Source organism: Sturnira hondurensis, unplaced genomic scaffold, assembly GCF_014824575.4.
Source record: "Sturnira hondurensis isolate 20B ecotype Veracruz unplaced genomic scaffold, ASM1482457v3 Scaffold0016663, whole genome shotgun sequence".
Taxonomy (NCBI): domain Eukaryota; kingdom Metazoa; phylum Chordata; class Mammalia; order Chiroptera; family Phyllostomidae; genus Sturnira; species Sturnira hondurensis.
The window spans coordinates 4,159,346-4,184,647 of record NW_028089294.1 but is presented as its reverse complement, the minus strand read 5'-3'; the positions used below and the strand labels follow the sequence as shown (position 1 = coordinate 4,184,647).

The window sequence follows — 25,302 nt, the reverse complement described above, 5'->3', positions numbered from 1 at the left end:
TGGCCCATTTGCAACCTCCTTTCATGGGAGAGGAGGCTGCTGAAACTCCCCAGTTCCTAGGGGTGAGGTGAGTTCACCCATAAGAACTGACTGCCTGGCTGTCGCTGCTGTTTCCAGAGCTGTAACCCTGCGGATCTCTGGTATCAGCACACCCGCTGCTTTGTATTTCTGTTCTGTTTTACTCAGACAATGATCTCTTTTTCCCTTTTTCTGAGCTCAGTTGGTTTGGGGGTTCTACCAGTATATTTTGGTTATCGTTAATATGTGTTGGGGGGTTGGTCTTATCAAAATACAAACCAACTTTTCCATCTTTTTTCAGAAGTTCAGTTGAAACTCTTTAAAGCTTGCTTTTCTCATAATAATAGATAATAATTTTAGAAAACAGCTATTAAGCCCTGGCTGGTGTTTCTAAGTGGATTGAACACCTGCCTGAGAACTGAAAGGTTACTGGTTTGATTCCTGGTCAGGGCACATTCCTGGGTTGCAGGCCAGGTCCCCAGTGGGGGGTGTGAGAGGCAATTGATTGATGCTTCTCTCACACATCAGTGTTTCTGTCCCTCTCTTTCTTCCTTTCTTCTCCTGTCTTTAAAAAATAAAAAGTCTTAAAAAAACCAACTATTAAGAACATATCAGAACACTTACAAGAATAAACTCATTTAATCCTCCCAACAATTTTCATTTTATGGAAGAGGAAAGTGAGACGTGGAGAGGTTCTGTAACTTGCCCTGGGTCACACAGCTGTTTGGTGGCGGAGCAAGTATTCCAGACTAAGTAACTTGGCTCCATAGTCTGTCCTCCTGCACTTTGATACATCGTCTCGTCTGTCAGCTGGGGGAAATAATACCTTCTCCCTCATTTGTGTGTGCGGTAAAATTAGTCGTGAAAAGCCTAGTGTTGTATCTATATATAATAGGCATTTAATAAATGTTTATTCTTCTTTCCTTAGAGGCAGGCAGATATATTTTCAGTATGCTAATTTAAACAAAACTGGTAAGTGGATTTTATCTAAAATATAGCATGTTTCATTTTAGTAAGAGGGTAGGCATTCTGTTATTGAACCAATTCTCGTATGTGGCTGGGGGTGGGGCAGAACGGGTCTGGGGGAGAGACAGAGCTAGGAGGCAACGGCATCAGAAGTAAGGTCGCTGCCGAGTCCAGATAGGAAACTAGACGAGTTCAGTGTTCTGTAGAGCAGCTGACACAATCCAGGGGAATTACAGAGCAGAACGGGACGATCTGGACTAGATGGTAGGAGTTGGTGCCTTAAGCATTTCCCAGAGTTCTGAGGTTTCTGGATCCTTGGCAGCGGGCACTTTGCCAGACTTGACCTTGCTGAACATTCTTCTGACCTTTGTTTTCAAATTTCTCCAGTTTAACAAGGCGCATTTCATCTTGGTATGCAACACTCCAGGGAATAAACAAGCCTGGTTTACTGTTCATAGTTAAAATAACCCAGAATCTAAATTAGGGGATTACCTCGAGGGCATTTATTTAAGGCATTTCCTCGGTCATCTCATCTTCTACTTCCTTAATCCCACATGTGAGGACCTTCCACCATTCTGCCTACAAATCCTTCAAGGTCCAGCACAAATTCCGCCCCTTCTATGGCTCTGTATTGACCTGCCCCCTTGTATGCTTTGTGCCTCGTAGCTGCTCTAAGTACATTAGAAGCTTCAAGAAAGGAAATGTCCTTGTGAAATGTAACATTTGGAGAGAGTTTCAGCAATTTGTGTGATAGGGATAAGTGTGGAAATCATAAGCAAATGCTGAATTGGGAATATAAAGAGAGGGCGGGGGAGTTATGGGGACCAGCAACATAAACAATCTTACTAGAACAGAAGATCTGTGTAGAAATTTGGAAAAACTTTTAAGGTTAAGTTCAAGTGGGAGGGTTGGGACAGGTCATAGGCAACCTTTCAAGCTGGAAAATTTGATCAAGATGGAAAATGAGTTAGATCAAGATCTGCTACCAGTCCAGAGCCACTATAAGTTCAGGGGAGGAATGTTGATTCATGCTGAGGTGGCTTACTCTGATCCCAGACCTGCCTTTGCAGATTGGTTGGTTTTGCCAGCTCGCTGACAGTGTTGAGGAGCACTACTGAGCTAGTATTTGTGTACTGCTATTTTAGTGCACTTGAGGGGAGAGTAAGGAACCGGGAAACTAAGCCCCATCTCCTGCAGTTGCTCTTCTCCCTTACATAGTGAATTCCTCTAGAAGACGGACCTTAGTCTGCAGCACCTTAGTCTGCAGCGTTGTATCTATAAGCCTGTCCTACATTGCCAGAGGTCCTGTGGTGGGAAAGAAAATACACGTAAAGAAAATCCGTCTATAGTCTTAGATCAGGTAGTTTTTAGTTACTTTACCTCTGTGTCTCCTCCTTTTTTTGAATGAGCAGATCATAAAAAAAATGACTTTTGCTTTGATTCTCTTTTTCTCCTCTTTTCCTTGCTCAGCCATTGTGGAGTAAATTAACCCTAATATATTTGAAAGACAGTGAAGAATGAGCAAAAGAAGGCAATAATCCGTAACTGTGTCTTTAGCTCTGTGCTGCTCTGAGGAGTCTGCATTTTGGTTTTTGATTGGGCAACTGTGTGAGGATTGTACCAAGCTGACAATGTTAGTAATGAACTAGAGACATTATTCCGTGAAACACAAGTGTTTATTTTAAATTTTAAAAGTTGTAAATCCAATGATGGGAAGTAACTTCAATCCCTGTAAATAAAGTACGGGGGGGGGTATTTTTATTATGAGATTTTTCCAAACAAATTTTATATATTTATATATTTATACTTATATAAATATACAAACATATATAAAACAAAAATTTCAAACACATTTACAAGTATACAGAATAATATAATGAACCACCTTTACCTGTCACCCAGATTTAAGAGTTATCAAAATTCTGTCACATTTGCTTCATCTACCCTTTTCGTTGCGTCCCACATATTTCAGTATGTGACTGGAAAGAAATGCAGACACTTCTTCCACGTCTGCAAGGTCATTGGCTCATCCTGTAAATAATTTCTTGGTGTCATATAATATGTAGTACATATATAAGTTGTTTTCTTTATTATTTGAGAATATCATTTTACATATGTTTTGTTTAAGTTGAAATCTAAACAAGGTTCACACTTTGCATTTGGTTGTTATGCCTCTGAAGTTCTTTTAATTTTGTGACGCAGATTGTTTGTGGCCAGTTTGGGTGGCCGAGGGGGAGTTTAGTGGGGAGAAGCAGGGCGAGGTGGTGGATGTTAACCATGCTAAACGAAACCTTTAAAATGAGAGGGTCTGCTGGGACTAGGGAGATTGATTGTGACATTTATGGCTGAAATAATGTTTTTTAGGCTCATGTCACACTTTTTTAAATGCCTCCTTTAGAGTAGCATTTAGATATATATATTTTGTGCTGTGCAAGCCCCAAACTAAATTTGAGTTGCTATTTGGAATGTTTAGTCAGAAACTAACCTTGTCTATCTTACACTGAAGTAGAATAAAGGAAACAAATATGCCACGTTGTTTTTAAGCGATCTAATTCTCACTACGTAATGGGAATCTGTTACCTTTCTGCAGAATGTCTTCCTCAATTTACAAAACAGAGTGCCTTAGTTCTCTCTTATCTGCAGTCTCGTTTTCTGGGTTTTGGTTACCAGTGGTCAGCTTTGGTTTGAAAATATTAAATGGTAATTCCAGAAATAAACAATTCATGTTTTAAGTTGTGCACCATTCTGAGTAGCATGATGAAATTTCATGCCTTCCCATTCCATCCTGTGCAGGACCGTCCAGCAGACCCATGCTGTGTTTACAGTACCGTAAGATATTTTGAGAGAGACCACATTCACACAACTTCTATTACAGTGTATTAATAATTGTTCTGTATTATTATTAGTTATTGTTGTTAACCTCTGACAGTGCCTAATGGGTAAATTAAACTTTATCATAGGTATGTATGTATAGGAAAAACACAGTGAACCTGAGGTTCAGTAGTATTGTGGTTTCAGGTGTCCACCCAGGGCCTTAGGATGTGTCCCCTTGGGTAAAGGGGGACTGCTATATTTTTCCTTTGGACTTTATCTTTTTGTTTTTATATATTAATTTTAGTTCAATTCAATTATGACCCTTTTAAAATAATTGTGTCTACCACAGATATTGTAGGATAATATCATACAGTGTGGCAGGGCCTAAGTTTGAAAGTTTTTTTAAAAATTAAATGTTCTTAAGCACCGTAGAATAACACTTAATATAACAAATAGCAGGATTTCACCTTGAGGCAATATCCAAGTAACCTCAAAGTGTTTATGCCTCTTCCTAGACAGCATGCTTTAATTCTCTGTAGGGTCTGGTCGAAATACTTATTTGTGACATTCCAAGTTTCGGGAGAGATGAAAATAATCACTAAACTGTACTTTAAAATGTGTTTTCTTTGAATATGCACAACCTGTGTAAATGTAGGACTGAAAGTACTGCAAGGAGTGCAGTTGCCTCTCTTTGCTGCCACGCCGGAGTCTGGCCGTGGCATGGAACCTCCGCGAGCTTGGTCAGCCATCTCTGCAGAGCATTTTGAGTGGGGGCACAAGCCTAGGTGTTAAAGCTTATTTTGCAGACAAGATACAGTCTTTATATGTCTTTGTAGGAATAGGATCTTTCATAGCTTCAAATCCTAAGATGTATAATAAAGAGGAAAGTAGGTGAAAAATAGAAAGTGAGACATTTTTTAGTTTTCCTCCCTCCAAATGTAAGGATATATATTCTTTTCTAACAGTGTTAATATGTATAAATAGTTTGTACTTTTAACTTTCGGTACCTGATTTTCCAAATGTTTGCTTTATGCCTTTTAGATGCCCTAATGTGAGTCTGCAGAAGCTGCCAGAACAGTGGTTATGGAATGTTTTAGAGGAAATTAAATGCAGTGATCCTTCCTCTAAACTCTGTGCTACGAGGCGCAGTGCTGGAATTCCTTTCTACATACAGGTACTTGTCCACGGGACCACACAGCCATTTGTCTGGATAATAGTGTGTTCCAACCCCCTGCACGTGTAAGGGAGCATTGCGTAAGAGACACTTCTGTCTTTTCAGCCCTATAGCATTTGCAGCTTGGTTTTAATGTGTGGACAGTATGTTCCTGTGACAGATCTGTTCTTGGAACAAACCCTCTCAGAGGTCAACCTTGTAATAAACAGAGGGTGGTATAGATTTCTGCCCGTTTATTAAGTGGACAGACATCTCTGTGGCACATTCATGCTCACTTCCAAGAAGTGCACGTGTTGCCTTTTTTTTAGAAAGAAAATAGTCTTCCTCCCATTTCAAGCCTCTTAAGACTCTATAGGCAACCAGGGTTAACAGTTTCTTTTGAATCCTTCCACAAAATACCCATGTATAAAACACAGCTAGCAACTAACATTTATAAGTACCAATTTCACATATATTATCTCATTTAGTCCTTCTTGTAAAAGCCCTGTAAAATAGGTCCCGTTATCATCTGTATATTATAAATGAAGAAACTGGGACTTAAAAAAGTTAAGTGACTTGCCAAAGGCCACAGAGACAGTAAAAATGGAACTAAGACTTGAGCTCAGGTAGCCTGACTTCCAAACCCCTCTCTGATAGGTGTGTGTGTGTGTGTGTGTGTGTGTGTGTGTGAGTGAGTGTGTGAGTGTGTTTTTCATTTTACCACAGATGAAAGCATACTACACATACTGCTTTGCCCCTTGCTTTTTTTCATTTACATTCTTTGGGTTGGCCAAAAACTTTGTGTGATTTTTTTTTTCTGTAAAATAAATCACATCTCACTTTTCACGAATAACTTTATTGATTTGGATATTTTGAGTATGTTGCCTATCTCCTGTGTGGTATAATGTTGATTGTTTTCAGTTACTGCCTCTACTTGATCGCTGTGCACTTCCACTGGTTCACCCTGCTGTGGAGCATCATACAGCACGAACCCTCCAGCACGAAATCTCGCAAACCACCTTTGACCTGTTTGGTCAGTTACAGTACCTTCTCCGTACACTGCACACATCTTTTTTTTTTTGTTTCAGTTGCGTTTACCTTTTTTGAAATAATAAGCATAATATGCTGACAAATGTTGCTATTTTCTTTCATCTTCAATATTAAAATACACAAAAATTTGCTCGTTTTGAATTTTTGTGTATTTATTTTTTGAAATTTTTATTTGTTTTTAGAAAGGGGCAGGGAAATCAATGTGTAAGAGAAACATTCATTGGTTGCCTTTCGCACACGCCCCAGCTGGGGACTGGCCCACAACCCAGGCATGTGCCCTGACTGGGAATCAAGCTGGCAACCCTTTGGTTCTCAGGTTGGTGCTCAATCCGCTGAGCCACACCCACCAGGGCGGTTTCTTTGTTTTTTGTTTTTAATGCATGCTGATATGACAGCTGTCACAATACAATCTAACAGAATTGTTTCCAGTGAAATTAGAGAAACTAAGCTCTACTAGAGCCATTTTAAGGGGAAAAATAACTTTTTGGCCAACCTGATACCTTAAAGATTGTTTCATATCAGCACACCTAGATATTGCTATTGCATAGGAAAATATTTTATTTTCACAATGTTGAAATTAAGGGACTATCACCTTTGTGAATCCAGAGAATAAAAACCCAAGTCCTAGCCCTGCCTGGTGTAGCTCAGTGGATTGAGCGTGGGCCTGCGAACCAGACGATCGCGGTTCAATTCCCAGTCAGGGCAACATGCCTGGGTTGCAGGCCAGTTCCCGGCAGGGGCCAGTTCCCAGCAAGGGATGCAGGAGAAGCAACCATACATTGATGTTTCTCTTCCTCTCTCCTTCCCTTCCCCTCTAAAGATAAATAAATAAAGTATAAAAAAAAAAAACCCAAGTCCTCACGATACTAAATCAGACCCTGACTTACAAAGGTCTTTGTTTAATATTCAGTAAGATAGAATTCAGGAATAGGGTGGTATAATAAAGCAATGAGAATAAGTGAAATGAAGTTGCTGTTTTTTAGTGCCCCTACATTTTCCCTTTCTCCTCATTCTTCCCTCAAATTATCAAAGTCATGATTTTTTTATGACAGTGGGCAACAGAGGTTGTTGATTTGATTCAGAGACCATTTGTTCTGCTGGATAGATTTTGGTGACTTTCAGAAATCAATCCCTCTCTGATCTGACCCATCTTGGGTCATCGTGGTTTGTTTTCTTGTATGTAATTCATTCTGACCTAGTGTATTTTTTCCTCATTCATCTCTCTGAGGATGAGTGTTAATGCAACAGCAAGGTCTTGTTGTGTGTTTGTGCTGTGTACCCCCTCCACCTCTGGTCCCCACATCATACTAAATATTGGTCGCAGTGGTCAGGACATGCACTTTATTAGCCTTTCCTTGGGTAAGCGCCATACTACATACATACAGCTCTTAGAGGGGAACACCATGGTTCCCAGAAGACATTTTAGTAGTTGCATATAGCTTTCTTATTTATTTTAGTTAAAAAGAAAAGAAATGAGAAAGATCTGCTCGGAGAGGCCCCATTTCCCTTAGCACGACTTACCAATAAAATTATATTCCTGTTCTGGTGGGAACCTCTGCTGAGTGTTAGCTGTGGGGAAAACACTGCCTACTTAGTTCAGGAGCTTTCCTTTCATGTAGACAAATACAGGGTTTTTTAATGGTCATGAAAAAATAGTAGATATGTTTTCTGACCATAAATATGCTGCGAGAAATTTCTCTCTTAAACCTATTTTGCTTGTATATCTTTCCTTTCAAGTGTTTTATGGATTATAAATGCTTCAAAGGAAACTGAGTCACTTGAAACTTTTCACTCAGGGGAGCCAGTAGCTGCATACTTAAAAGAAATACCCCCGTTCCTCACAGCCCTACAGAACCACTAATCCATTTTCAGTCTCCTCAGATATGCCTGTTCTGGGCATTTCTTGTGAATGGAATTGTAGGTGACCTTTTGTGTCTGTCTTCTTTCACTTAGCATAATGTTTTCTTCAAAAAGGTTTTTAGTTACTGATTTTTTTAAGAGAGAGAGAAGAAAGAGAGAGAGAAAGAAACAAACATTGATTTGTTGTTCTAATTAGCTGTGTGTTCTTTGGTGGATTCTTGTATGTGCCCTGACCAAGGATCGAGCCTTGGCGTATAGGGATGATTCTCTAACCAACTTAGTCACCCAGCCAGGACCTCACTTAGCATGTTTTCAAGGTTCATCCAAGTTGTGGCATGTGTCAGTATTTCATTCCTTTTTGTTGCCTCATATGGTTTGATGTCCTATTTTTATGTTCACTGAACATTGGCAAAGTGTTAGGCACAAAGTAAATAAGCAGCTCTTGAAAATTCAAATATAGGACCCCTTTCAAGTTTGTAGTGTTTTCTTTCGTCCCACAGAGTTTCCAGTGCTACCATTTGTTAGTCCTCCAGACAGAAACTCTTTTGTGAAGAGTTAAATAATTGATTGATCTGCAGGAGTCTCCAGATTCTTAAATTTAATGCTGAGATGTGTTTGTTGTTTTTTTAAGTAAAGAGTATTTTCTCGTTGGGTAAATTTGTTACTAAAACTGACTTGCTTAGTTTATCTGAGACCTGCCACCTAATTATGCCCGTAGAAGGGTTGTCAACAAGAGCCATTCTCAACCTCTCAGAATTACATACTTAACAAGCAAAGTAGAAGTGACCTTAAAGATTCCAGGATGCCACCTTTACTTAATTTTGCAGGTGAAGACTCTGGGGGATGGAGAGATTCCATTACTTGCTCAAGGGCACGTGACGGAATGGACTTGCCTGATGCCACACGTTTCTGTGAAAGAGATTTTGCATTTTGAGGTTGATTCTGGAAAGTAGCAAGATAAGAGCTGTGTTGATTTTTGCTTTGTTTTTCCGTAGGCGCTGTTGGCATCTGAACCTAAGAAAGGCAGAATGGATTTGTTGAAAATAACAATGAAAGAGTTAATCTCTTTGGCGGTGCCTGCTGATGACTCACTGAGTACAGTCCCCCAGGTAACAACAGACATTACACAAACACTGCTGGGAAGGAAGGCATTGGTTTCGAGTCTTTGCTGTACTTGAAAAGAAGAAAACAAAAACTACCCACTGCAGAGATAGAACTCTTAAAGACAGGACAGACATTTGAAACTCATTCAGGTTTTATTTTGTTGTTGTTTTGTTTCATTTTGGTCTTTCCTGTCCACAAAACAAACTGTTGCTTTAATTGATATATATTTACCAAAATGAACTACGTACTTTTAAACTCTGGTGAAAACATCTAACTTAGTAGATATTTTGTAATACTATTGCATTTCAAAATTAAAAAATGAATGTGCTGTCACTTTAAAATTACATGTGGGCTTCTTCCACTTGATCTCCACTTTGTAATTGAGCAGTGGAATCTTTCCCTAAAATGTAGTGTCTGACTTTTGGTATATTCAGATTTTAGTTTTAGCTAATACTTAGTCCCATTCAGTCACTGCTGAAGTTGGGTTGAGTATGTGTGTGTCTGAGTTTAGGCAGGTGGGTTAACTGCCCTTCACAGCTCTGAGCTCCACTCCGGCCCACCCCACCGTAGTTAGTGCCTGTCGAATACTTCTTACCTGGGCTTATTGGGCAAATGCTCCATGGTAGGATGTTCCTCCTCGTCTGTGGGAGGCCTGTGCTATGTCAGGGAACAGCTTGGAAGCTGCAGTGTACAATAAGTACATAGGGTTTCAATAATCACTTCTCAGAAATGATCAATTTAAGATATTTTCCAATAAAATGTGAGAAATAGAACTTCTATTTTCCTAAACTATTGCTTTTAAAAAGAACTATTTTTTTTGTATGAGAACTTCTAAAAATAATGAAGTTTACTTTTAAAGAGTACTGAATAATTATTGCCCTACTCTGCTTCAAGATCATTAATGGCATTTTCATGATCATATTTATTTTTAAAAAATATTTTATTTATTTATTTTTAGAGAGAGGGGATGGGAAGGAGAAAGAATGGGAGAAAAACATCAATGTGTGGTTGCTTCTCACGTGTCCCCTACTGGGGACCTGGCCTGCAACCCAGGCATACGCCCTGATTGGGAATCGAACCCGTGACCTTATGCTTTACAGGCCTGTGCTCAATCCACGGAGCTACACCAGCCAGGGCTCATATTTATTAAATTAGTAAAATATTTAAATTTGTCTCTGACCAGTCTCTAGGTATTAGTTGATGATTTGCTTTCCTTCTCTCCTACCGTAGTTTATTTCTTTATTATTTTTATTATGTGTCTGTGATGTATTTCAGCATATAAAAAAGTCTGTGAGCCCTGACTGGAGTGGCTCAGTTGATTGGGCGTCACACTGCAAAGAAGAAGGTTCCTGGTTGTAATTCCCTGTCAGGGCATGTGCCTGGGTCACAGGTTTAGTCCCTGGTTGGGATGCGAGCAAGAGGTCTGGTTGGGATGTGATCATAGTCTCTCTCGCACATCAGTGTTTCTGTCCCTCTCTTTTATCCTCCCTTCCCATGTCTCTAAAATATAAATAAATAAAATCCTTAGGAAAAAAATAAAGTCCGGCGAATAATGAACATCCATGAAACCAGTTCCAAGTTTAAGAAGTAAAACATTGAAGATACAATTGTATACATTGTGGATTCTTCCCCATCCCATTCCCCTTTCTTCTTTCTCAGCTATAATCACTAATTAAAATCCTTATGCATTTTTTTCATTTTTCATAACCTTTTTTTACATGAATGGTATCATCTACACAGTTTTTTATAGTTTGTTTTTTAAATCAACATTTTTAAAGATTAGTAAGAGGCAATTTTTAAAATTTTTATTGTATTTTTTCCATTACTATTTAACCCCCTTACACTCCCCTCCCTCCTGCAGTCACCACACTGTTGTCATGTCTGTGAGTCCTGTTTCCAAGTTTAGTTTAATTTCTGAACAGTGTTTCCTCTTACACAGTCTTGCCTTTCTGCTTGGTGTGACATTGCTGTAAAACAACTAATAACTTGTCTGTAAATTCTCTTGAATTTTCTTTGTAGATAGTTATCTCCTCAGTAAATAATAGTAAATTTGTTTTACCTTTCTAATTCTTAATCTTTAAGACATTTTTGTTAACTCATTATTCTGCCTGGAAATTGTAGTACAGTCTTGTATTGAAATAGCAGGCATTTTTATGTTGGTCCTGATATTTGCTGGATTTTAATCTGTCTTGTATTTCATTAAATAAGCTGAATTTTATTGAATGCTTTAAAGCATCTTATGAGATAAATCTCTTCTTTTGGAATTGGAAGTACCATGAGTTATATCGACTTTAATATAATGCAATTTTGGCATACAGAGAATGAGCCTCCACTTTTGATATGATGAATTTTTTTTCATGTTGCTAGATTCACTTAAAATATTTTCTAAAAAATATTTTTGCCTATTTTCACTGTATCCACAAGTGAGATTGGAATGTGGTTTTCTTTGTTTGATGCTATACCTCTCCTTATTTTTATGTAAAAATTTTTGAAATACATATGTAAAGACATGTGCAAATCATATGTGTACCTCAGTAAAGCTTTGTAAGGTTAACACACTGGGGTGGCCAGCGGGAAGCAGAGCACCCGTTCCTGTCACCCCCTGTTCCCAGAGGGGAGCCACTGGCCTAACTTTAACACTTTAATGTTCGCTTTACCTGTTTGGGGGAATTTTTATGTCAGTGGAACTGTACATTATGTTCTTTTTTGATAAGGTATCTTTTGACCAACATTATGTTTGTAATATCCACCCATGTTGTAATTCTTTTCATTTTTATTACTATTTAATATTATATAATATACCCATTCTTCTATTTAAAAACACTCAGGTAGTTTTTTTTTTTTAATTTATTTTGCAACAGTACTTTTAAGAACATTCTTGTATTTGCCTAATGGTGAATGATACATGTACATTTCTTTTGAGTGCATGTCTAGGAGTGGTTATTGGGTATGTATATGCTCCGCTTTCACAGTTACTACCATTTTCCCAAAGTCGTTGTCCTAGACTGATGAGTTTGGGAATCTTCTCTGACAGTTTATATGTGATTGAGATGATCTATTCTTTGAATATTGGGTAGAATTCATCCATAAAGTAACATGAGTATTATAATGTTTTATTGTTGTGGTTATTTTGGTGATTTTTCCCCCCTTTTTTGGTCTGTGGGTAGTATGTTTAACTGTTGGTTTTCTTTATATGATGGAAATATCTATCTGGCTTTTCAATTTCTCCTTGAATTTATCTTGATAAATTCTTTTTTCTAGGAAATTGTTCACTTTGCTTTAATTTTTCCAGTTGATTAAGGCCGTATTCTTCATAGTATTACTTTTGCTTTATTCTTTGATCTATCAGTAATCATGTCCTCTTTGGTATTCATGATATTATTTTATTCTCTCCTTGGTTAGTCTTGTCAGAGGTTTATTTGTATTAGAAAGAATCAGCTTTTGGTTTTGTTAATGTTCTTAGTTGAATCACTGCTGTTCTCAAATTTTCTGTTCTTGATTTTTCTTCCTCTATTTTGAGTTTAATATTCTATCTTTTGTCTTAATCAGACACTTAGCATATTCATTTTAGTCTTTTTTAATATAAGCATTTATTAAAATTTTTCAGTTTTGCTTAACTGTATCCCACAAGTGTTGATAGTGCAGCATCTTCATTTTTGTCCAGTTCTAAGTATTAAAATTTTTCTTTTTTGATCAGTGTTTTAAAGTGTCAGTTTTGAAAGTATTTTAAGAAAATTGATTTCCAACCCTTTTCCACTGTGATTAGAGCATCAGCTGTAAGATACTAATTACTTGGTATAATTTGAGACTTTATTTGTGGCTAGGTTTGAGGTCATTAAAAAAAAAAAAAAGAACATTTCATCCTGATGGGTATAGCTAGTTGGGTGTTATCCCTCAAAGCAAAAGGTTGTCAGTTCGAATCCTGGTCAGGGCACATGTCTGGCTTGTGGCCTGGTCCCTGGTTGGGGCGCATGCTGGTTGATATTTCTGTCCCTCCCTCCCTCCCTCCCTTCCCTCTCTCTAAAAATTAATGAATTAATTAAAATGACTGTTTCATGAAAAGAGTGCATTATCTCTGTTGGGTACAGGATTCTACATATCTGTTGGATCAAGCTTATTTTTTTATTACATTGCTCAAATTAATAACTTTTAAAAAATTGATTTATCAACTATTAGATATGTTTTATTAAAATATGCTGTATTTTGCCATGTATAATGCCCACTTTTTTGCCCAAATTTTTGAGGAAAAAACGAAGGTGTACATTATACCTGGATAGTACTAATTCTATATGTATATAAATATTTTTAATCATTTTATTTATGCTTATGTATTGAAAGTGTAGCTCTAGAAAGCAATGCCAATGTCCATATGCCAAATAATACCCTGGAATATGATAATCAGGTTTGCTTCTAAATACAAATAAATAAAAAATTGAATTAAATAATTAAAATGGAAAATGTTTTGTCCTGAAAGTTGGGGCCAAAAATGAGGGTGTACATTATACACAAGAGCATATTATACACAGCAAAATACAGTGTTTCATTTGCTTGTTTCTTCATGTAATTTGATAATGTTTTTGTTTCATTATGAGGCTGTGCTTTAGGTGTGTACATATTTGGAACTGCAGCCATCTTTAACCCACAGCTAATTTTGAACTTTTTATTCTAGGTTCATGCTTTAAATATCCTTAGAGCCTTATTTAGAGACACGCGTCTGGGAGAAAATATTCTTCCTTATGTTGCTGATGGAGCTAAGGCTGCAATTCTGGGCTTTACATCACCAGTCTGGGCAGTAAGTGCTTTTGTCATTCACTTTCTTTGTTTTGATTTTGCTTCTGAATAGTTTTTAATAAACTAACCTTTCACTCAATGATAAGAAAAATATACAGCATGTTAGCAAGGAGTTTCTTCAAGGGATAAATCCTTGGATCAAGCAACATTTTCACTCTTGGTATTTTATGATTGTGTTCCAGCTCTTTGTTGGCTTACTAACTGTAACTGTATTCTTACTGTAGTGGTTTCTTTAGAGTTTATAATCTATAACTTTAACCTCACAGTCTACCCCTCAAGTGATATTGTACCACTTTACCTAAAGTGGAAAAACTTAGCAATAGGTACTTCCATTTTTCTCCTCCCAATCTTTGTGATGTTAAACATTTTGCTTTTATGTATGTTGTAGACCATACTCTATTGTTATTATTTTTTCTTTTTATTATATTTTATTGATTATGCCATTACAGTTGTCCCATTTACCCTCCCTTCATTCCCCTCTACCCTGCACACCGCCTCCCCCACCATTCCCCCCCTTTAATTTATGTCCATGTGTCACAAGTTCTTTAGATTCTATATTTCCCATACTATTCTTGCCCTCCCCCCTGTCTATTTTCTACCTACCATCTATGCTACTTATTCTCTGTACCTTCTCCCCCACCTCCTCCTCCCACTCCCCTGTTGCTAACCCTCCATGTGATCTTCATTTCTATGGTTCTGCTCCTGGTCTAGCTGTCCTCTTAGTTTGCTTTTCTTTTAGGTATGGTTGTTAACTGAGTTTGCTGTCCTTTCACAGTTCATATTTTTTGTCTTCTTTTTCTTAGATAAGTCCCTTTAACATTTCATATAATAAGGGCTTGGTGATGATGAACTCCTTGAATTTGACCTTATCTGAGAAGCACTTTATCTGTCCTTCTATGCTACATAAAAGCTTTGCTGGATAGAGCAATCTTGGATGTAGGTCCTTGCCTGTCATGACTTGGAATACTTCTTTCCAGCTCTTTCTTGCCTGTAAGGTCTCTTTTGAGAAATCCGCTGACAGTCTGATGGGAACTCCTTTGTAGGTGACTGTCCCCTTATCTCTTGCTGCTTCTAGGATTCTCTCCTTCATTTTAATCTTGGGTAATGTAATTATGATGTGCCTTGGTGTGTTCCTTCTTGGGTCCAACTTCTTTGGCACTCTCTGAGCTTCCTGGATTTCCTGGAAGTCTCTTTCCTTTGCCAGATTAGGGAAGTTCTCCTTTATTATTTGTTCAAATAAGTTTTCCACTTGTTGCTCCATTTCTTCTGGTACCCCTATAATTCGGATGTTGGAACATTTAAAGATGTCCTGGATGTTCCTAAGTCTCTCTTCATTTTTTTTAGTTCTTTTCTGTTTGGTCATTTTTTTCTTCCTTCTGGTCCACTCCCTTGATTTGAGTCCCAGTTTCCTTTCCATCACTATTGGTTTCCTGTGCATTTCTCTTCGTTTCAGTTACTTTAGCCTTCATTTGTTCCTCTAACTTGTGACTAAGATCAACCAGTCCTGTGAGCATCCTGATCACCAGTATTTTGAACTGTGCATCTGATAGGTTGGCTCTCTCTTGATCACTTAGAAATATTGGCTCTGAGGCTTTGAGCTGTTCTTCTTGAACCATAATATTTTGGTCTGTTTGAGCCTGTTAGATATGAGGGGTGGAGCCTTAGGTGTTCACCAGGGCAGGGTGATCCAGTGCCTGGGTTGTGATGCTGTATGTGGGGACAGGGTCAGAGAGGGGCAATGGCATGTTTTTTTGCTCTCTCTCGGATTTCGATCCCCTGTGCTGCTTCCCGAAAGCAAATTGGGCCCTTCTGGTGCTGGTTCCGGGTGTGTGGGTTTATGCACACTCCAGGACCCTGTGGGTCTCTCCAACAAGCTCTCTGTGAGCCTGGGAGCTTCTTCTGGCACCTTGATCCCTGAAAGTTTTTCCAGTTGTTGCTTTTAAGCTTTAATTCCCGGCACTGGGGTCCTAGCCTGCACAGTCTGTCTCACTGCTTGCTCTTTCGCCTGGTTTATCTGCGCTTGAATGTGTGACCGCAGTCAGCCAGCCGCCTTGTGCCCCCACTGGGTCTGCCACCCCATGCCTGGGATCTGCCAACTACCGCCTGTGCACCTGGATCCATCTGGCCACTTTTTCCTGCGCGACCCTGCTCCTCCAGCCGCTGACTCCACCTCTTATACTGGTCTGGCTGAATGGTTCGTTGTTGTCAGACTTCCGTACAGTTCAGTTTTCTGTGTTTTTGGTTGCGTTTTTGTTACTAAAACTTTGTTGTCTTTAAACTTGGTTGTGTGAGGAGGTACAGTGTTTTCACCTATGCCTCCATCTTGGCTGAAAGTCCTCTCTATTGTTATTATTTTTATTTAAACTGTCAGTTTTCCCCTTTTTTAAATTTACTTTTAACTATTTTTAAGTGTTCAATTCTGTGGCATAAAGCATTCACACTCAGTGTTGTGCAGTCATCACTACTGTCTATTTTGAGGACTTTTTCATCATCCCAAACCAAAGCTTTGTACTCATCGAACAGTAACTTCCCATCTCTCCCTTCCCCTAATACCTGGTAGTCAGTGTTTCTATTCTGTCTCTGTGAATTTGCCTGTTCCAGGTAGCTCATATGGATGAAATCATACGATATTTATCCTTTTGTGTTTGGATTATTTCACTTAGCATATGTTTTTAAGGTTCAGGTCTATTGTAACATACATCATAATTTCATTTCCTTTTAAGGTTACCTGATATTCCTGTGTGTGTGTGTGTGTGTGTGTGTGTGTGTGTAACATTTTGTTTATTCATTCATCTGTTGGTGGACATTTAGATTGTTTCTTTTTGGCTGTTGTGAATAATGCTTCAGTGAACTTTAGTTTACAAATATCTGTTGGTGTCCCTGCTTTCAATTCCAATTCTTTTATGTGTATCATATGGTAATTCTACATTTTTTTTTTAAGATTTTATTTATTTATTTATCTTTAGAGGGGAAGGAGAGAGGGAGAGAAACATGAATGTATGGTTGCCTTTTGTGCATCCCCTGCTGGTAGTTAGCCTGCAAGGAACCCGCCTGCAACCCAGGCATGTGCCCTGACTGGGAATCGAACCGCGATCCTCTGATTCGCAGGCCCGCGCTCAATCCACTGAGCTACGCCAGCCAGGGCCCTACACTTAACTTTTTAAGGAATGTTTAACTGTATTGCACATTGGGGACACCATTTTATACTCCTATCAGCAATACACAGAAGTTCCATTTTTTTTACATTCTTGCCAACACTTGTTATTTTCTGGGTTTTTTTTGTAATAATCATCCTTATGAGTGTGAAGTGGTAACTTATTCTGGCTTTGATTTGCATTTCCCTGATGATTAGTAATGTTGAGCTGAAAGCCAAATGGCTCTTAGTATCTAAAGATGTCTTTCTTTTGGATGCTGTGGGCTCCGGGTATCAGTGTGTTGAATGATTGCTACAAATATACCCCATTGAAAGGTGAAGCAACAAGCAAAGCATTAAAATGGGTGAGGTTAAATACTGAGTCACTTTTTTTTTTTACAATATGATTACTTTCCAAAAACTTTTTGATTCAAACTCTAAAGACAGTGGTCAATACCTAGTAGATGTATTGGATTTAAGAAAATAAACTTATACATGTTTTTTCATGATTCTTGGAAGAAACACCATGATATTACTGTTACCCTATATCATTGTACCTTCTAAAATAAAAGAGACAAACCTGTGGTTTGTAGGTGTTTGACATGTGGCTTTAAAAAAAAGACTGGCAAGGGTAGAGAAGAAAAGAAGGTAGACCTTAATACATTACTAGTAGAATGAAGAATTTTCTAGAAACACAAACTTTCCAATTAGCTACACAAATCATTTCATAACTATATGATAAGTTTCTAATTGAAAGTGTACTGTAGTATAGCTAAAGGCACAGATACCCCATGTAAAGCGGAATGCTCAAGGCTGCCACCTCTTGCCTGGAAAATTGTGCACCTTCCCGTAAGACAGCCGTCTGAAATTCTGTCTAGGAGCATTGCCTAACTGCGACTGAGAACACAGTGTCTACCTTATGCATTTACAGGAAGTGGAGCAATACCTGTGTGCTGTCAGCTGGGTCACAGAAGCAGGAATGTGGCTTAACCATCAGGAACCATAGAGATCATGAAACTGATTGCCAGAAACATTGTTTTTTTTTTTAAGCCATTAGTTTCAGATGAACAAAGAAATGTTCTCTGTGAAAAGGTTTTTTCAGTGAGTGAAACCTGGTAACTTTTCCAACTTTTTAGCAACACTAAAAATAGCAAAAGACTGTTTGATTTATTTAAAAGGTCTTTTTTGAGACTTTTTAAAAAGTAACACATGTGCACTTCACATAGAACGTTTTCTAGGACAGACCACATGTTAGGACACAAAACAAGTCTCAGTAAATTTAAGAAGACTGAAATGACATCAAGCATCTTCTCTGACCACAATGCTATGAAACGAGAAATCAACCACAAGGAGAACACTGAAAAACACACAAAGACATGGAAGCTAAATAGCATGTTATTAAATAATAAATGGGTCAACAATGAGATACAGGAAGAAATCACAAGATACCTTGAAACAAATGAAAATGAAGACAACAACCCAAAATCTGTGGGACACTGGGAAAAGCAGCCGTAGAGGGAAGTTCATAGCATTACAGTCCTATCTCAATAAACAAAAAGAAGCTCAAATAGACAGTCTACCTTCACACTTAAAAAACTTGAAATAGAACAACCAACAAAGCCCAAAGTGAGTAGAAGGGAGGAAATAATAAAGATCAGAGTAGAAATAAATGAAATAGAGTCCAAAAAACTAATACAAAAGATCAGTGAATCTAAGATCTAGTTCTCTGAAAAGATAAACAAGATTGGCAACCCTTTAACCAGACTTATTAAGAGAAAAAGAGAAAGGACCCAAATAAATAAAATCAGGAATGAGAGAGGAGAAATAACAACTGACACCAGAGAAATACAGAGGATTGTAAGAAAATGTTATGGACAACTGTAAGCCAACAAGCTGGACAACCTAGACGAAATGGATAAATTCCTAGAAACACGCAATCTTCTAAAACTACATCAGGAAGAATCAGAGAACGTGAATAAACAGGTTACATCTAGAGAAATTATAACAGTAATTTTTAAAAAAATCCAAACAAACAAAAGCCCTAGGCCAGAAGGCTCTATAGGGCTTTATAGGTGAATTTTACCAAACATTCCAAGAAGAACTAACACCTCTCCTTCTCAAACTGTTTCATAAAATTCAAGAGGAAAGAAGACTCCCAAACTCATTTTACAAGGCCAGCATTATTCTAATTCTAAAACCAGATAAAGACACTACAAAGAAAGAAAATTATAGTCTGATATCCCTGATGAACACAGATGCTACAATCCTCAACAAAATATTAGTAAACCAAATACAACAAATGCATCAAAAGATCATACACCTAATCAAGTGTGATTTGTTCCGGGAATGCAAGATTGGCAAAACATTCGCAAATCAATAAATGTGATTCACACCCTGGCTGGTGTAGCTCAGTGGATTGAGCGTGGTCCTGGGACCCAGAGTATCGCAGTTCGATTCCTAGTCAGGGCACATGCCTGGGTTGCAGGCCAGTTCCCAGCAGGGGACACATGAGGGGCAACCATACATTGATATTTCTCTCCCTCTCTCCTTCCCTTCCCCTCTAAAGATAAATAAATAAAATCTTTTTTTAAAAAATGAATGTGATTCACCGCATAAATGAAATGAAGGATAAAAGCTACATGATCAGTAATAGATGCAGAAAAAACATTTGATAAAATCCAGCACCCATTTATGATAAAAACTCAGCAAAGTGAGATTAGACAGAACATACTTAAACATAATAAGGGCCATATATGACAAACCTACTGCCAGCATCATACTCAATAGACAAAACCTGCAGTGTTCCTCTTAAGATCAGGAACAAGACAGGGATGTCCGCTTTGACCTCTTATTCAACATAGTACTGGAAGTCCTAGCCACAGCAGTCAGACAAGAAGAAGAAATAAAAGGCACCCAAATTGGAAAGGAAGAAGGAAGAAATAAAACTGCCATTATTTGCTGATGACATGGTATTGTACATAGAGAATCCCAAAGATTCCACCAAGAAACTACTAGAACTGGTAAATGAATTCAGCAATGTAGCAGTATACAAAATTAATATCCAGAAACCAGTTGCATTTTTATATGCCAATAATGAACTAACAGAAAGGGAAATCAAGAAAACAATCCTTTCACAATTGCTACAAAAAGAATAATATAGCTAAGAATAAACCTAACCAAAGTTGTAAAAGACCTGTATTCAGAAAATTATAAGATACTGAAGAAAGAAATAGAAGATACAAATAACTAGAAGCACATACTGTATCCATGGACAGGAAGAATTAACATCATTAAAATGTCTATACTCCCCAAAGCAATCTATAGAGTCAGTGCAGTTCCTATCAAGATTCCAATGACCCATTTCCCAGAACTAGAACAAATATTTCAAAAATGAACATGGAACCACAAAAGGCCCCACATACCAACAGCAGTCGGGAGAAGGAAGAACAAAGTTGGAGAAACTATGCTGATCTCATCAAACTATACTATAAAGCCATAGTAATCAAAACAGCCTCATACTGGCATAAAAACAGACACATAGATTAATGGACAGAATAGAGAGCCCAGAAATAAACTCACTTTGTTATAGTCACTTAATATTTGACTGAGGAAGCAAGCACATACAGTGGGGAACTGAAAAGATAGTTTATTCGATAAATGGTGTTGGGAAATTTGGACAAATACATGCAGAAAAATGAAACTAGACAACTTTCTCACACCATACACAAGAATAAATTCAAAATGGGTCAAAGACTTAAATGTTAGACCTAAAACAGTGAAAATCATAGAAGAAAACACAGGCAGCAAAATCTCAGACATTGCTTATAGAAATATTTTGTCAGATATATCTCCCCAAGCAAGGGAAACAAAAGAAGAAATAAACAACTAGGACTACATCAAACTAAAAAGCTTTTGCACGGCAAAGGAAACCATCAACAAAATGAAAAGACAACCCACAGAATGAGAGAGCATATTTGCTGATACATCTAATAAGGGGCTAGTACCCAAAATTTATGTAGTACTTAAAAAACTCAACACCAAAAAAACAACCCAATTAAAAAATGGGCAAAGAACATGAGTAGACACTTCTCCAAAGAAGACATACACATGGCCAATAGACATATGAAAAGGTGCTCAACATCACTATATCATCAGAGAAATGCAAATTAAAACCACAATGAGATACTATCTCACACGTGTCAGAATGGCTGTCATCAATAAATCAGCAAACAAGTGCTGGCAAAGGTGTGGAAAAAGGGGAACCCTTTTGTACTGTTGGTGGGAATGCGGATTGGTGCAGCCACTGTGGAAAGCAGTGTGGGGAGAGCTCAAAAAATCAAAAATGGTTCTGCCTTTCTACCCAGTGATCTGATTTCTGTGAATGTATCCAAAGGAACCCAAAATACTAATTTGGAACAACATAACTACCCCTGTGTTCATTTGTAGTGTTATTTACAATCACCACGATATGGAAGCCACCCAAGTGTCCATCAGTAGATGAGTGGATAAAACAACTATGAGACATTTACCCCATGGAATACTACTTGGCTATAAAAAAGAAAACATTACCCTTTGTGACAGTATGGGTGGATCTGGAGACTGTTATGCTAAGTGAAATAAGGTAGTCAGAGAAAGACAAATACCATATGATTTCACTCGTGTGGAATCTAATGAACAAACTGAACTAACAAGGAAAATGGAGAGAGACTCATAGATAGAGAGCAGGACGACAGCTGGCGGGGTGGGGGGTGGTTAGGGGTAGAGGAATTGAGCAAAAAGGAAAAAGGACGCATGAACATGGATAGCAGTGTGGTGATTGCTAGCGGGAGGTGGGTATAACAGGACCAAATAATGGAAAAAGTAAAGATTAAATTTGTAAACGGTAACATGTGCACTACAGAAATTTTGAAAATAAAGGAAAGCATAAAAAAGTAAAAGTCACCTTCTAACTATCATACAGATATAACCATGACTAGCATTCTGGTACATTTTTTTCTCTTTTATGTGGGTTTTACATGTGTGTAGTACCATATGCATATGTGTATCCGCAAAAGACTGTGTGAATATATATGACTGCTCATTTCCAGTTTTATTTTGGGAAAATCTTCCTTTTTAACACTGATTATAAAGGAATCTTGTTGTTTCTACTTGGTTTGTTTGATTAATAGAGGAAATAAGCATCATACCTATAATGACCCATATATTTAATATACCCATATATTAATTTAGTAAATTGTTTCCTTCCTCATAAAAACCTAACAAAATTGTCAATTAACATAATCAATGAATGTGAAGAAGCCTTCATTTTACAAAACAATTCACTGCAGCATTCTCTGTTGAAGTCATTTAAAGAGTGATTTTTTGTTTTTTAATGCATGTGAAATATTGGTTTGATTTACAGAAATCTGATTTGTACAGATTTTCTCAGGAATATATCTTATGCTTAATAGTGACTACATCTGTACTTCAAACAATTATTTTTTTCTGATAAGTTAGGAAAAAACACAAGTAAACTTAATTTTAACTTTTCAATAAAGGAACATTTCCAGGAAGCATTTTTGTATATTTTTAATTTGCTTTTAAAGATTCCTCAGTCTTTTGTATTGAGACCATATAAATCTCTTGGTCTTTACCACCTATTTGGCATTTTCTAAAAGAAGGGAAATTGCCCTGGCTGGTGTAGCTCAGTGGATTGAGCGCTGGCCTGCGAACCAAATAATCACGGTTCAATTCCCAGTCAGGGCACATGCCTGGGTTGCAGGCCAGTTCCCAGCAGGGGACACGTGAGAGGCAACCATACATTGATATTTCTCTCCCTCTCTCCTTCCCTTCCCTGCTAAAGATAAATAAATAAAGTCTTTTTAAAAAAGGGAAAATGTATTGTTGTAAACATATCAGGCATTGAGCCTACCTGTGGTGTTGCAGATGGTGTATTAAGCACTAGAAAGAGAGAGATAAATAAGACATAACCATAATAATGGCTACCTTATTGAGTATTTTCCATATACCCGGCATCATTTATAATGATGATCTCAGTTACTGCTCAGGACAACCCTAATATTATCATTCTCATTTTACAGATGAGGAAGACAAGGCTCGTAGAGGTGAAATAACTTTTTCAAAAGGCACACAACTGTCATCTGCCTGACTCCCGAATCAATGCTGTTATAGGGCAGAGTTGTAGGTGTTATACAGAGAAGGTGCATTTTACTTATCTTGTAGGATTTTGGACCTGTTCCTTGGAGAGCTGGAGACATAGCGTAGTTGCTGGTGTTTTACTGAGTGGTACAAACCTAAAGCAGCAAGAATAAAGGAAAAAGGAAGCGAGGGAAGTAAAGACACTAACTAGCAGGTCTGAACTTTGCCGGGAAACTGAGCTGGCTGCATAGGTACGTAATATATCTTCTAGCCAGGCCATGTGAAACTCAGCCACCTCATAGAACAGCCCCAACTCCTGTCTTTTATTGGTCCAAGTGCAGCCCTCGGAGCATTAACCCATCTCGGGCAGGCGTTGGCACAACTCTCGGTCAGCTGCTAGAGAAACCAGACCCCATTCCCTGTGGTGCAGCACTGCGGCTGAGTCTGGACGTGGCTGGGCGAGCCACAGCCTGCATGGGGGTAGTTGCGCTGTCCCTGCACATAGTAGGGGAAAGTGGGGCTGGTGGGTGTGGGTAAAAGTAGAGGCTCACTTCCAAGGTGGCAAGAGGGAAGGAGGAGGAACAATCAGGGAGCTCTTGTAATAGTTCTGCCAGGAGGTGATGGCAGCTCAGAATAGAGAAATATTAGTAAAGGTGGTGACAACCAATAATCTTTGACATATATTTTGGAGCTGAGTTTAGTCAAAAACTCAAGGTAATTCATAGGTGTGCATGTATGGAAACTGAGATGCGTCTAGGCATTCCTTCTCTCGTGTTCAGTGACTGTGAAACACCGCAGCTTCTCTCCCCGCATCCTCGGGGTAGGACAGGTAACTCATCTTTCCAGCCTGCCCAGAAGCTCCGCTGAGTAGGCCACTTCAGTGTCCTTCCAAGACTCACACTGGGTTTTTATTCCTGTCTGGTACATCTTTACGCTGCTTCCCTCAGGCCAGTTCTGCTTCACAGTCTCAGTGGGTTTCGGAGGAAAAAGGGCCTTTCAGACCTTCCCGGTAGCACTGCCACGTGAACTCCGTGCCTCTCTTGGCACCAGCCACCCCGGGCCCTGTGGTAGCTGCGAGGTTGCCACTAGGGTGCCAGGCTGAGGGCCGTGTGGCGCTGAAACCCAGCTGTGCTCTGCATTTTAGGCTCTGTACCTGGGCATGAAGCTTCATTCACTCACAGGATGAGAACTGTTCTCTTAATTCATGGATAGGTGGTGCGTGGGCTAGTGAAAGTGTGTAGTGTGTGAATAACCATATCCATAGTGATTGTACACGGGAGGCTCTCCATTCACACTTTAAATATTTGTGGAGGGATCATTTATGTTATGTAAGAAAAGCCATACATATATAAGACAGTGTATATTGTCCATATGTGTGTGTATACACACACACGCTTCTACAGACACACACACACAGATTGTTTTATGAAACCTCATTTTTTTCACTCATGTAACTCTTCTAGATCTTAAAAGTCTATATGGAACCTTTATCATGCTAGAAAGGATAAAAAGTGTATGTACTCAGTGAATAGAAGAGGGAATTTTTGGTAGCGGTTGTCAATTTGTAGCTATCACTGGGGCTTGGTGGAAGAGGAAGTAAGAGAACAGGAAGGCTTTCTGGTGTTTTTCCATGTGGTAAGCATGGATTATTGCTAGAGTTATTTGGACTCAGAATAATCAAAAACAGTCTTGGGAAAGAACAGAGTTGGAGGACTCACATGTCAAAAATTTTGAGACTTACGACAGAGCAACAGTAATCAGCGTGGTGGTGGCATAAGGATAGACACATATGTAACTCAAAGGGATAGAATTAAGGGTCCATAAACAAAACCTAGCATTTCATTAATAAGGTGCCAAGGCATTTCAGTGGGGAGAATAGTCTGTTCAACCCCTGGTACTGGAACATTTGGATATCCACGTGCAAACGAATGAATTTGCTTCCCATCTTACACCATATTAAAAAATCGACTCAATGCCCTGGCTGGTGTAGCACAGTGGATTGAGCATGGGCTGTGAACCCAAGGGTGGCTGGTTCGATTCCCAGTCAGGGCACATGCCTGGGTTGCGGGCCAGGTCCCCAGTAGGAGACATATGAGAGGCAACCACACATTGATGTTTTTCTCCCTCCCTTCCCCTCTCTCTAAAAACAAATAAATAAAACCTTAAAAAAAATTGACTCAATGCCCTGGCTGGCATAGCTCAGTGGATTGAGCACGGGCCTGTGAACCAAATCATCACCAGTTTGATTCCCAGTCAGGGTACATGCCCGGGTTGC

The 25,302-nt window shown here is 38.6% G+C and overlaps 1 protein-coding gene across 5 annotated transcripts in view; it reads left to right on the top strand.

Annotated features, from left to right (window-relative positions):
• Nucleotides 1–25,302, top strand: part of THADA (THADA armadillo repeat containing) — a 293,763-nt gene that overhangs the window by 65,212 nt on the left and 203,249 nt on the right. For all 5 annotated transcript variants that reach the window (XM_037066489.1, XM_037066490.1, XM_037066492.1 and 2 more), the window contains 3 exons: nucleotides 4,840–4,972; nucleotides 8,857–8,970; nucleotides 13,635–13,757. In XM_037066489.1, the coding sequence (XP_036922384.1) occupies nucleotides 4,840–4,972; nucleotides 8,857–8,970; nucleotides 13,635–13,757 (370 nt within the window). The remainder of the gene's footprint in view (nucleotides 1–4,839; nucleotides 4,973–8,856; nucleotides 8,971–13,634; nucleotides 13,758–25,302) is intronic.